The sequence below is a fragment of the Cyanistes caeruleus genome, chromosome 2, assembly GCF_971803275.1.
Source record: "Cyanistes caeruleus chromosome 2, bCyaCae1.hap1.1, whole genome shotgun sequence".
Lineage (NCBI taxonomy): Eukaryota > Metazoa > Chordata > Aves > Passeriformes > Paridae > Cyanistes > Cyanistes caeruleus.
Genome location: NC_141702.1, coordinates 97574533 through 97588874, shown reverse-complemented (window position 1 = coordinate 97588874; position 14342 = coordinate 97574533). Strand labels below are relative to the sequence as shown.

Here is a 14342-nt window from a genome sequence, read left to right as displayed (position 1 = left end):
ATTGGGATTTGCCTCAGATTCACTTTTCTGCAGAACTGCAAGATAACTATGGATAAAAGACCTTCGTCTGTCCTTCAGTGAGTACTGGCCTCAAGTGAAGAGCTCAGCTGCAGTCAAAGTTTGTTGTAACAAAGAAGCCTGATTAAATAAGCAAAATTTACCATTTGGCAGAGTCCTTCAGCCGTTCATAAAAGTCGAAGACAATACTAAATGTTTTGATCAGACACTGTTCTTAAGTCTTTGACTTGCATCCTTGATGACCTTTCAATCACATTCAAATACATTTCAATTACCAAGGCAGAAAAATTACCCTGGCAGATGGATCAAGGTCATTATCAATTTACTAACATCTCTATTTTCCCTTTTTTACTGAAGTCCCTTCTATGGCTTACATAATACATATAGTAATAAACTATTATTTTATTCCGCAGAGAGTGATGTAGCTTAATTTTTTAAAATCCTAACCCAAACTAAACAGATGCTATAATTTTTGGGTAGAATACTTGAGAAGCTGTGGCATCATTTGTGTTTCAATTTTGATCTGCTAATGGAGGCCTTAAAACACAATAAATGGAAGAACAAAGAAGGGCGAGAGCGAAAGAGTGACTCAAATGACTCTCGACAAAAAAAAATATGAAAAATTAAAGTGTTTAAGTAATCAAGTTGATCTCCAGTAAAAAGAAAGAGATGTCACAAGTGGACTCAGAATCCAACTAGGGAAACAGCAACAGAAAAGATGGGAAGCTTTTAACTCTTGTTAAAAAATACTTTCTTTTAGAAAAGTAAACTGTAAGAAAGATTCAATAACAATATATTTTTTTCAAATCTTTATTGGTTATTTTTAGTCATAAAAGTAAAGAAAGCTTGTACATCAACACAAGCACTTGGGTGTGCCTCAGCAGGGACAACAGACAGCTCAGCTTGCCTCGTGCCTTTGGTGTATACATGCATCCCATACGTGCAGAACAGATACCAAAGGTCACGTGGCAAAAGAGACCCCCAAAAATGATCAATGTGTAATATCACATTAGGACTAACTACAGTGGCCTTTACCAGATAGAAACAGGTCCAGTCTTTTGAGCCTTCTTCCAGAGCTAATGATGCCAGTTTTGTTTCAGCCTGAAGACTTAAGATAGTCTACAGTGAGGAGTTGTAGGCTTGGCACAGGTTGACCAGGAGCTTAATTATAGCTGTCATCTCATTAATACAGAAAAATTTTATTGCCTTCCTCTTTCAGATATAAGTGGACTTAATCTTGTATCTCAATCAGGCTTAACAGAACATTAAATACAAGTGCTGTCAGTACCCAGCTTCTTTGATGAAGGCAGCAGTACATAAAGCTGAATTGAATTAATAACTAAATTACTCCTGCAGAACTCACATGATGGTAGAAAAATTCTGCAAAAAGTCTTAAGTAAATGTTAACATTTTCAACAAAATAATCACTGTCTTTGATTAATGGAGATCTAATCAGACTATACATTAATTTGGAATAATCTATGAACTGTCATGGAAGTAATTTGTGTCATCTCAAACCCAGTACAAATTTGTCAAAGTAATACATGTAATACAAGGTCTTGATGTAATTAACTTCAGTGATTAAAACTCTCATAAACTGTGTGTCCTTGGCCAAGCACAGCACTGCCATGGTCTCAGTTTCAAAAGAGCTGATGGGTCAACACTTACTCCTGTAGCACAAGTACAGGGAGGTTACTCCAGGCAGACCTGTGCAGTTGGTTACACCCCTGTGCCTGCACTGGGATAAAATCATACATACTTTACGTAACACCAGAGACAGTGGGAAGATACAAAAAGTGCAAGACAAAAATCTTAAAAGACTGTTTTTTCAGAATCATGCTGAAGACTTAGCATATTAAGTGACATCTGGGTCTGTGGCAGGTCTTCCTTATTTTTTTACTTTGTTAGTAGCCATGCTCATTGTAGCAGCTGCACACCATGCTATAGCAACAATATAGTTGCTATAAAGTACTATACAATAATATTTTGACAAATTTGTACTGGGTTTGAGATGTTGCTTTTCATGGGGTAGTAGTTATATTGGACTGGATTCTCAAAAGGAAACATGCTTCTCCCCAGGAAGCTTCAGCTGGAGGCTCCTTCTGGAGCTGCCCCCAGTGCTGGGCTCAGCTCTTTGCCTCCTTTGGAAGCTGTTCCATGGCTCAGTTAGAGTCACTACATAAACACCCCAGCATTTTCTGTAACCTCACAGCTTGCACACTCTCCTGTAGCAAAATGGAATAGAGAGGTCCTCTCCCTGCTCCACAGACTACATTTGGTTTCTATCCAGTAAATGCTTGAAGTAAATCAGACTTTCCAGTATGGCCCACAACTGGCAGAAACTACATCCTTACAGATGCTTCCAGATTGTCTTTAGCGTTTCCCAGGAGGCATAAATAGCCCAGACCATGGAAAGAACATCTCACTATTTCACATTACCTGAGCAGTAGGCAGTAAAGGTGAGGGCAGACTTTCAGAGGAAGAAAAAAACCACACAAAAATAAGAGCATCGTAAAGGACCCCTAACCTATGTGAGACAGACACACTAAGACAGACAATCCTGGATGGAAAAAAAGGGGGATGGAACTAAAAGAGCTGTTTCATCTCACAAGATACATTTTGACAATTCTTCTAGACTGCCAAAGCAAGTAAATGCTGACTCTATCTCCTAGCTTCTCCTGTCCTCATCTCACAACCTTTCATCAGCAATACTGTTACTTAAAAAAGAAGTAGGAGACAAATCTTGTGTGTTTGACTGCACTGCAGGAGCCAGATTCAGCGAGAGACAGAGCAGAAATGCTTAACCCAATGAAAAGGAGATACCTTCACATTAGTGAGTGATCAGGACTTTTTTAACAAGGATTTGAACTTTCTAAACCTGGCATAGGTCAAACAAATCGAGACATGACTAGTTCATGGCAATCCCTTTTATATACAATACAGTGGATTTTTCATGTACTGTTGCCATAGAAGACTACTGGCAGCTCAAAAAGCTCAAAAACCAGTGCACTGAAAGGATCTTCTAACACTACTGTGTTTCTGCTTTGTGACTTCCTGCTCATCATTCTGTGCTTATTGAGCTCCATTCACAAACCCCAAAGAATTTGGTGTCACAGCAGGGCTGTGGAAAAGCACATCACAGGGAGGAATGAATGTGAATTGCTACTGACTGACATCAGGCAGAAGAGTCAAAATCTACTCCCAGGTCCTCTACTGATTTACTTCTTCTCTCTATCTCTTTGTTTCCCTTTGCTATTTGCAAAGCAACTGGAACCACAAAATTCTTCAAATGTTTAGGTCAAAAGTACAATACTGGACAGCAAGAAGATACACACATCTATTGCCATATTTTGCTGCTCAAAATTGCTGGCAATCTACTGTAACCTTAAAGTGACCAAGGCAGATTCAAATGAAGTTAGGAGAAGAAACCATACTCTTTTGCTCTCTCCTCAGGAGTAACAATTTTTGACAAACCAGGTTTATAAGGGCAGGTGTTTTGGGACACTTTTCAACAATTTCGTCTAACAAGCTGCTAAGTGCAACAGAGGTTTTACTGAAATAAAGACAGGTGCTATTTAATTTTCTTTTTCCAGAAATGGCATCATGATGTAAAATTTGCATTATCAGGCTAATGCAAATTCAATGTTTAATGCATCATTAAACAGGTCAGCTCACACAGTGATGTGCACAGAGCTTCATGGTAGTGTCACCATCAGGCTCATTGGAAAGATGTCTGAGAAACAACAAAATCATCTTGCAGCAGCAAGGGCTAGGAAAGGGTTTTAACTGTGGTTGTTGCGATTGGGACAGCACTTACATTCAGCATAAAGCAGAAAGATGGCATCAAATGTTCTAGCAAAGCTCTGTGTCCCTTATGATTAAGCTGCACACAGAGAACAGTACAAAAAGGTTCAATCCCTGTTTCACATAGTTGTGCTGGTAAAAGTTACAAGTGTATTCATGACATTATATGCTGTTTCAACCCGAGGAAGAGTTTTACTGAAATGGTACAAGGCATGGATTTATGAGGTGTCCTGGTGGTACAGAACGTGGACATTCCTCTATTTGCAAAGGTGTCCTCTGCACAGGTATGACCCCAACCATACAAGGTGAGAACACAGAACCAAGCATCAACCAGGCAGAAATCCCTTCATGGTTTTACCCTCTTTCAAAATTGGTCCCCCAAAGGAATCCCAGACCAACGCCAGACATCTTTTAGGAAGCCTTTAGTCCTTGAGAAATTTGGCATCTTCAGGTTACTTTGCATCACTCAGGGATAACCTCTCCTAAATGAACGGATCACAGCTTAATTACTTACATAATTAAATACAACCACTCTCCCTCTAACCAGGGCCTCTGTCCCTTTCACCAAGGGCAGCCATTAGTAATGTCCCCAAGGAAGCACTGTCATGCTGCCATCAAGTCAAAAATTACTTTGGGCTCCTTTAGATTTTTTTTGTTTGGTTTGTTTTGCAGCATGACCCAGAATAAAAGGTTGGCATTGAACTGTTTATGGGATAAAAGACACAACTGCAACCACACAAGTTGAAGCAACTCAATAGCTGACAACAGCAACTTCCTGTAGAGAGCTGATGTGACAAAACCTGGACTCATTTTTGGAGTCAGGCGACAGATCTTCAGGCCAGCACAGAGCAGCAAGTGTACTGAAAGCAGGTTGTGTAGAATTCAGCATGCAGCTTACCCAAATTAGCCTTTTGTGAGACAGCCTCACAGCTTGGAGAAGGTTTCTTAAAAACAACACCTTGATGGTGCTTTTTAAGGCTAAGAAATTGTCTGTGAAAGAAACAAGGCCTACTGCAGCAAATGGAAGGTTTAACATATCTAGGATAAGCTCCTACTAAAATTTCCATATGACATAATAAGGTTCAGATTTAAATCCTTTGGTCTTTGTAGAAAATGAGTTTACCTGACAAAAAAAGATTCAGACATTTAAATCTGGTGTTGACAAGATAGTGGGGATTTTGCTACCAATTTTAAAGGAAATACGACTGGGTTGCCAGGGTATGATGCTCTTTGTTGTACAGTGACAACCACTCCCAGCAACTCAGCTGGGAGCTGATCACTCAATAATTGGCGAGACTTGGCTTGAAAGTGGGGGAAATACTGATTTCTACCTCATCTTGAAAATACAATATTTGCTTGCAACAGTTATTTTGGGACTTCACATTTATAAGTACATGACAGGACCTTCTCTCACAATCCTCCCCTGCTGTACCCTGCAAACTATCCCCCACACCATTCCATCTGAGAAAAGGAGCACAATCAACATTTTAATTAACAGAAACACTTGAGTATTAAAATTATGTATCTCTCTAGTAAAACAGTTGGAGTAGAGGACAGGAAAATAAACAACTTGTTGTCTACCTCAGTGAAAAAAAGAAGACACAATTTTGCATAGATCAAAATACTTCTGTCAAATTTATTTGTTTAACGAATAACTATCAGACTTCTGGAAAGTGTTAGATCTCCTAACTTTCATGAAAAGCATTTAGAAAACAAAAGATGACACGTGTGTCTGTTCTGAATCTGCAAATTTCACTTGAACCAATTTTGCTGTAATTTCTCCATCTACTTGACTTTCTCACTGCAACATTTGGTCACCTTTCAGCTACAAACTTACCTATCTTCAGAATCATTCTGTGCATGGAAATCATCTCACCCTTCCACCACCCCCCTGCTCCTCTCCAAAACCTGCCAAGCTCTGCTGCATGATCTTTTACCATTAATTCTCACAAACAAAGCGGATCACCAAGCACAGGATGGGAGCGGACCAGTAATGTGTGCCTCCCAGGCAAAGAGTTCTTCTTCCCCAAAACCAGAGAGAGAACAGAACAAAGTCAGAGCCATATTTACAGTCCAGTTCAACTCTCAGAGAAGTGCAGTGGTGTCTGCCCCAGGCTGCATCTCTGCCTAGACCACAGTGTGTGACCTGCAAGCACTAACAAGCAAGACAGAAGGATGCAAAGAAGTCACAGCATACACCAGCTTTGTCCTGCATCCTGACACAGTTTCAGACTTCATAAATAACTTAAATAACATTTGCATATCAAAAGAACAGAACTGTCCTTGTTAACTTCAGCAGGAATTTCTGAGTAAGAAAAGAGTGGTCAATTCCCACATGATGAAAAGCCAAATTCTGACAGAGTCAATTGTTCTTCACGTCTGGAGCACAAATCTGAAGTGCTCCCCATACTTCCCTTCTCCTTTTCCTCATCTCCAACTAAATGTCAAGCCTTGCCTCTAGCCTTTCAAAGAAGCCTGCCAACCTGGCTGCATACACTTCAGCCCTACACCTGGAGATGCCTGAAGTGTTTTGTCTGAGTAGCTTTGTCTAGGAATTGGCCTGAAGGAAAGCAGAAATAAAAATTAAGAAAAAACCCAAAAAGCAAATAAACAATTAATTGTCTTATAGCAAGAAATGTGAGGTGCTCCTAACCATACTAATACATCAATTCAATTTTTTAAAGGACTATTATAATACAGAAATGTTAATGTTATTCTTCAGTTTTCTATTATCACTGTTGGAAAAAACTAAACAGTATGCAGTCTTATTTCAGCATAAGTAGTAAGAGTAAGTGCTTAGGCTTCAAACATACAGAAACATTTAGGTTAAACTTCTTTCAAAGTTATTCTGCCTCTCAGTCATTATTCACTACCTGTCTTTAACTAACAGTTGGGAAAACTGCTCTCAGTTTTTCCTTGAGCTCATCCCACTGGAGTAGATTTGAAAGACACCAGATTTCCAAAAGCTCTGGTAACTTTTTTTATGGCAAAAGGGAAGGCTGTCCCAGGATGCCTAAGCAGGACTCACTGAGTCAGTGAGATGTGTTCAAAGACTCACTCCTTGACTTTCCTGGCCATCTAGGCATCAACTCACCTGTACACGAGGCTTTGCCTTAATATGCTTCAGGTGCTTGAGGTAATTTTTATTTGGAAAAAAAGTACCGAAAGTAATTCTCCAATAACCAAAATCTACAGGCTCTTTGAAATTTTCTTTATTGCATAAATCAGTCACTGATTAAGAAATAGGAGTGGAGAAGATTGGACAGCCTTGAAAAAACAGCCACAAAAAGTATTATGAATCCAGCTTTCCCTTCATTCTGTATGCACAACACAGAGTCCAGCTAAAAACAACAGAGCGCCTCAGATCTACTTCTCCAACATACTCTTGGAATTGCCATTAAAACCTAATTTTTACCCTCTGATCTTTCCAATCTTCTTTCCACTTTAAAAGATCTCTGGAGGTGGCAGGAGCAATCACCATCAGACTCTCTTAAATGAGCAGCTCCAGGCTTTTCAGGTTTTGCTGAACACAGAAATACATTGACACAAACAGCCCTGGAAACACAGAACTGAAAGCTGTCTCACAGCAAAGGAAAAGGGTCTTTTCAGGAACTATCACAAAATTGTATACAAAGCAACTTCTACCCAGGATTGTTTCCCAAAAATTTACATGACAGTAATACTGTAACAGTCAAAATGGAAACTTTATTTTCTATTTCTGACAAAAAGAGGTACTTTCTGTTAGTTTTGTGAATTCAGGTATGCATTAGTTCAGCCCCCATCTTGGGAGGCAGAGTCCTCAAACTGGCACATGGCATGCTGGAGCAAAGCAAGGAAGATGAGTCCTTCCAGTTTCACATTAGTGATTTTACATGGTCAGTCCAGATTGTTCATCAGTCACCCACTGACCTTTCAAAAATCCTCTTTAATGCTTCATTCTGCATTTTATAATTTTAAGCCAAGTCCATGCAGCAGGAGACCATGTGTGAAGAAGATAAAACAGAAAGTTTAACAAAAACCAGCCTTCCCATGTCCACAACTCTTAACCCAAAAGATTCAAGACAATAAATGCTCAGCACTTAAACACAGCTCCAACATCAAAGCACTTTACAGACCCCACATACTCTGCAATAAAAGACTTGGGTAATATAAAATGCTCCTCTGTCAGGATGACCTCTCAGTAATTCTGGTGTAAGTACTCCCTGTCAGGAGACTTGCTCCAGCTTCCCCGAGGGCCTGCTCCTTATCTCACAAATATCCCTGTAAAAATCTTTCAGACTCTGTACCTAACTGAGCAATTCCTGTGTGTAAAACTAAGCATCATGTGGATGTAGAAAGAGCATCCAAATGGACAATGAACATGTATAATATGTACATCCATTGGCAGAAAGCAGTCAGAAAATCTTGCTGGAATTTGCTTCCATGGTAGATGTGAAGGATCTTAGAAAGGAGAAAGAGGAGGTGCAGACACAAGGTGTAATAGAGAGGAGGACTTATACAGAGCAGTGGAAGGAGACTCAGAGGAGGAAGAGTTCAGACTTAGGACCGGAGATGCCAATGGAGCAAAACCAGTGGACACCAGCATTTGCTGATGTAAACACTGCAGCACAAGGAAAGGTTGGACTAGAGAGTTGGGCACAGCTGGCCAGAGGAAAGATACAGTCCAACATTCAAAGAACTACTCCTTTTAACAGTTGCACCCATGGAGATGATTTAAAATTAATTTTGAATTAATTTTTGCTACAAAAATTATGCTTTAAGGTTTTAATGCATTTTGCCTTTTAAAGAAATTAGTTTAAAATTTAGTAAGAATCACTGATGAATTTATTGATTACCCGATTTTTTGGTAATCTGTTGAATTTATATAAGAAATACTGAATTAGTGAATCATGCTGTAAAGTTTAATAAGTTAAAAGGTGATGGTTTTATATGAATGTAGGAATGGAATAAGTACGAGCTGTAGCTGTGGATGTCAATTCAAGTTCTACAATGATGCAGTAAATAATGTGATAGAAGTATCTAAGTGAATTCATGCCCTGTGCAAAATGTTTTTCTATCAAGAAATGCAAGCATTTTAAATTCTGATAATGAAAATGAAGAAGTTTTGTCCTAACTAATTTTCAGTTTCTATTTTCTCAGAAAATACACAGGAAGATGTTTTTTACAAGTAGCTAAAAGTTAGAAACACAATGCGAATCTAAACTTTGTTCTCTTCATCTTCCTCTTACCACTTACAAAGTACCTACAATGTACTTTGTACTACAATGTAGAAGAGCATGTCTCATACAAGGAAAGGGTGGGAGAATTGGGATTGTTCAGCCTGGAGAAGAGAAGGCTTTGGGGTGACCTAACTGTGGCCTTCCAGTAGCTGAAGAGAGCCTACAAGAAAGGAGACTACTTACAAAGGCAGTCAGAGAGTGAATAATGGGGAACTGCTTTAAACTGAAAGAGGGCAGGTGCAGATTAGATAGTAGATAGAAATTCTTCCCTCTAAGGGTGGTGAGGAACTGGAACATGCTGACCAGAGGAGCTGTGGACACCCCATCCCTGGAGCTGGATGGAGCAGCCAAAGCAGCCTGGTCTAGTGGGAAGAGTCCCTGCCCATGGTACAGGGATTGAAATTACATGGTTTTTAAGGTGCCTTCCAACCCAAACCATTCAATGATTCTTTGAAAGGACAACTGGCAGAGTTGTAAGAGCTCAGGACTAAAGAACTCGGTATGTGTCAGATTTTCTGAAGGCCTTAGATATCCAAAGGTACTGTCAAGCTCTTCTGTGCTATGGGAAATCCCCGTAAGTCATCTCCTGTCACACTTTACAACAACAATCATCATCATCTTCTGGTTTTTTGTGTGTGATTGTTCCATTTTTCTTACAAAAACAGCTGAAGCTTTTTCACAAAATAATTTCAGAGAAGTTATTTTTTCAGTGATGATGTGTAAATATGACAAAATACAACCTGTTTATCCTATCCATCTTCTAGGAGGCAATGTATGATATGCACTTATGCAGAGAAACATCCTGTTTAGCTTGTTTAAATCCCATGATTACATTGTGATTAAACAGCTCAAGAATTGAAACATAGTGCTCAGACATCCATAACTTCTAAGAACACAGTTTCAACATATTTTTAGTCAAACCAGCTAAGACAATTTGCTTCAATAGTGAGTGGATCTCTGCAATGAATGCTTACTGCATATGTTTCTTTGACCAAACTCATACAATTCAATGCAGTCTCTGCATGAAAAATACTTTTTAAGAAAAGTTCAGCTAAAAATCTGAATCTTAGCATTTAATTTCCAAAATTGTGATTTACCATGTCAGACAGAAAGTCTGAAGCATACCTGGAGAATTCTGTTTATAATAAATGGAACCAACCAATAAATATTACTGCAACCAGTCAATTCTGTGATTGGAATGTCAAACTTCATAGAACACTGGTAGTTAAATTGCCTCACTGAAGAGACATTACATGGATTTGAAAGGATTATAAAAGGATGAAATATCACAGCTGTTCTCATTCTTTTAAGGCACTTTTATTAAAATATTTGCTGGAGGCAGGGTTATCCTGATGCTTAATTTTCACAGACACTTTAGAGCTGTGTAAAAGAGTAGAGCTTTTATAGAATGTAAATTGTTAAGTATGGCAGCAAATACAGAAAATCAGTATTTGAATTCTTTTTTCTTTTTCAGGCATCAAATCAAAGGGTTACTTGTCTTGAAGCTGCTTTCTTAAAAATCTATTATGTAAATAGAATAATAGATTTTCTGTCTTGTTTGAGGAGCAAGGTACTGTACTGATCACTAGTTTTTATGCACTTGCAATGTTTAGGTTTTTATTAATTTAGTTCATCTATTTAAACTGTGAGTTTCATTAACACCATTAGAAATGAACTACTGAAAAAACAGTGGGAGCAAAAGTGAGAGAGATGCATTCTCTAGGCAAAACTGTATTGTGAATTTCAATCTTTAGGTAAAGGAGCAGAAAGAAAAAGAAACAGCTGGATCAAGAATTTTTCATTTCTCATGAGCTTGTGTGAAAGCTCATTACCAACTACCAGCTATTTTTGTAGGGAATAAGCTAGGGATGCTCTCCAGTTCCTAAAGGAAAAGTCTACCTGATACTAATCAGTATTACTGGAATGAGGTCTCATCACAAACAGCAGTTGAAAGAATAAAACAGAGCTGCTTTCTCATTAGTGGATTCCAAATCAGATGCTGCATCTAATCTGTCAAAATACCAGATTCACTCAAGTGTGTGCACGTGTATACACGTCTGCAAACAGAGATTTTCTTCTAAACCTGAACTGCTAAACATCCTGTTATAAAAGAGAACATTTGACCATGTTTACTGATTTCAAAACATGCCCAGCAAACCTGGAAAGTGAAATAGTCTTGCTCCTTTATTCTTTATATTTTAAAGGAAGAACTGTAACAAGTGCTTTGTGTATTCATTACTAGATTAAGGGAAAAAATATTTTCAAGCACTCAACAGCAGGGTGAAGTGGTAAGGTGAGAGACAGAATAAATGAGATCTTTTTATTATATTAACCACATTCATTTCATATTCAAGGAGGTTTTAATAGATGCCAATCCAAGAGAAATAACTTCAATTACTTTTCCTTCAAAACTATGTGTGAAAATGACAAACAGGAATTATGAAACTGATTTCCATATATTTGCCTCTTAGTCCTCAATGGGTGTGGGTTTTTATTTCTCTCTCCATTTTCTTTTCCCTTTCAGTTTTTTTTTTTTTTTTATTATTAAATCTGCAGCATGGAGCATATTGTCCTGAAAAGGACTATCATTCTTCTACACCACTGTCAGGAATATTGTATAATGGTAAAACCAGCAGATTTTACTCTGCAACTAATTCTCCAGCTATGGTTCTTGTTCACCTGCTAGCTGGTTAATGAATTAGTGTATATATAAATTTTCTAGAGAATTCCTGCTTTTAACTGAGACATTTCTTAACATCAAAAAATCCAAGATCAAAGCAGGAAAACAATGTTGAAGGAATTTTTCCCCTCATGACTTTTCCTCCCTGCATCTTTATATTTTCAGTCTTTTCTGTGATAATTATAAAAAACTTCTTCATATAAAAATATACCACATTTTGATTATAACTCAGAGAAATGGTTCTCATTATTAAAAAAATACACCATATGGGGTTTTTTTTTAAATATCCTGCTTCTGAATATCCTGCCTGCATGCATGTGGGATGAACAAGCCAAGGAAGCTGTTCAATAACCTTTGCCCATTCTAACGAGAAAGGCAGGAGTCAGCCCTCACACTCCAAAAGTGCTTCTGCTGAAAAAAAAGAAAAAAGAAAAAAGAAATAATTTTTAGTGACAGTTTTCAGTGTGCTGCTTTCTGGTAAAGGAAAACTGCACTTTGATGCCAGTTAGCACCACGATGCTGTTGAGTGTGATGACTCATCAAAGGGGCCTGGAGGACAGCTGAGGGCTGTAGCAGAACCATCAGACTGATTTTGTCCCCTACATTCACTACTGAGTGATCACAGCTCCTCTGCTTTTAAAAGTCTGGCCAGCTTCGCAGCATCCCCAAGTCCTTTGTTTCTGACAAAGACAGCCTGACTCCTCCATGAACATCCTGCTCTTCAGCAGGCACAGCTCTGGCTGCTGCTGTGTGACCTGAGGCAGGCCACAGCCAGCCACGCTGCCAAATGCACTGATGGGCAGACACTGCTCCTGGTCTTTCCTTGCACAGGCACCAGATGCCAGCATGGACTTACTGACCAGGTCATCACTTGGTTTCCGGCATTTTGAAGCTATTATTAAACTGACACGGCATTTGGAGATGGGGACAACAGCTGCCTCTGAGAAGCATTACCACTTCCTGTTTTAATTAAATATTTGTATGCAGACAGCAACAGAAGAACACATCTGTCTGCCAGAAAATTAGCAAAGTGAGGATAACAAGATGTAAGAATCAGAGAGAGTGCAGTGAGCTTCAGCCCTGCTGAAATCCTTCTTCTCAGGTAACTGTTTAATGCCTTGAGCAGGTAAGAATTTATCCTGCTATTTGAGTCAGAGTTGGAGGCACAGAGTGGAAACACCCACCAGCTACATGCATCATTTCCAAAAATGAGTAAGAAACTAATTATAAAGATATATTTGTATTACACTATATACCTATAACTGGACCAATGTCTAATCTTATGTCTTCTACAGAACTACTCAAAACTGGTACACTTTGGTACAGACTGAATACAACCAGGAGTAAACCACTGAATTGGTTGCCAATGGTTAAAAAGGCAAAGATTGGTGAAGAACTGCAATTGGAGAACTGCAGGTCACTGCTGGTTTTGCAGTCTACTGTCTTCATCCAAGACTTCTAATTCTTTGCAATCCTGACTGAACTACTTCTCTCCCTTGGAAGAATCTGATGCTGAACCTACAAGATGAAACATTTAAACTTAATATGTGCAAATATGTTGCAGTAGGAGATCGCTGAAATGTCCGGGGATTCTACACAAGGTATTCAGTTATTAGCAATGAGCTGATAACTTTCCGAACCCAAAATACAGTATCACACTGTGGTCACAGGCTCTAGACAGGGAGAGACAGATTTATACAAACCTTCTGTGTGTGGTCTCTCATTAAAAAAAAAAAAAAAAAAAAAAGTCCCAACAAAATAAAATCTTTTACCATTTCCTACATCAGGATAAAAGAATAATCCCTGCCTACAAATATTTGTTTTGAAATGAAAGCGAAGATTTTCTTTTTCAATTAAAAAAATTCAGATCTAAATGAAATTAACATCCAAGGCAAACACACCTCCCTGGACCCTGGACCGTATCTGACAGGTCAGGAAAACTAACTGCTTTTTGACTGGTTTTAACCCATATTATGACAGAAAATTTTTTGGAGACTCAATACCTCCCTGATACAAGAAAACCCCTTCCTATCCTGCTCTGGTTTCCAAGAAAGCATTTGCTGGATTAGGACAAGTCCAGCACAGGACACTGGCCAATAATTTCCATTTGAAGTGAAAGAGTGCCTGCTGCCTCTCAGAAGGAAGGGAATTCCAGGCTGTTACCTCTAACTGCTCCTTTGCTGCTTCCATCCAGGCCAAAGCATCTGCCATTGCTCTTGAAGGTGCCTCCAAGAAGCCAAGCAGTTGGTGCTCGCCAAAGCAGAGAGAATGAAGTGTTGCAACTTGTCCTATCTGACTGATCATGCAGCTCTTTCACTGCTGTTCCTTACTGACTTCTCCTGACTTCCTGACCTCCCCAGCAGAGAAACTTTTGCAGAGCTCACTTCCATCATGTACATAAATAAACATGACAAGCTTTTAGAAGCAACCTGTTAGCACTGTCCTTGCATTAGCAGACTGCCATGAAGAAATGTCCTCAAGCTTTTAAAGATGAACTAAAAAGTGCCTCTTCAAAGAACTAAAGAGTTCAAATGCAAAAATTTCCTTGCTGCTTAGTGATGCTCACAACGTTGCACATTAAGTAAGCATGAACTGAGAAAGGCCTTCAATATGCAGCTGTG

General features: G+C 38.9%; 1 protein-coding gene across 16 annotated transcripts in view; it reads right to left on the bottom strand.

Annotated features, from left to right (window-relative positions):
- Positions 1–14342, bottom strand: part of HHAT (hedgehog acyltransferase) — a 186338-nt gene that overhangs the window by 21263 nt on the left and 150733 nt on the right. Inside the window, exon 11 of one of the 16 annotated variants that reach the window (XM_086878520.1) lies at positions 7510–7760. The exons of the other annotated variants lie outside the window; for them this stretch is intronic. Within the exon in view, the coding sequence (XP_086734646.1) occupies positions 7756–7760 (5 nt within the window). The 3' untranslated portion in view covers positions 7510–7755. Of the gene's footprint in view, positions 1–7509; positions 7761–14342 lie in introns of those variants that run through there. 16 annotated transcript variants of the gene reach the window in all.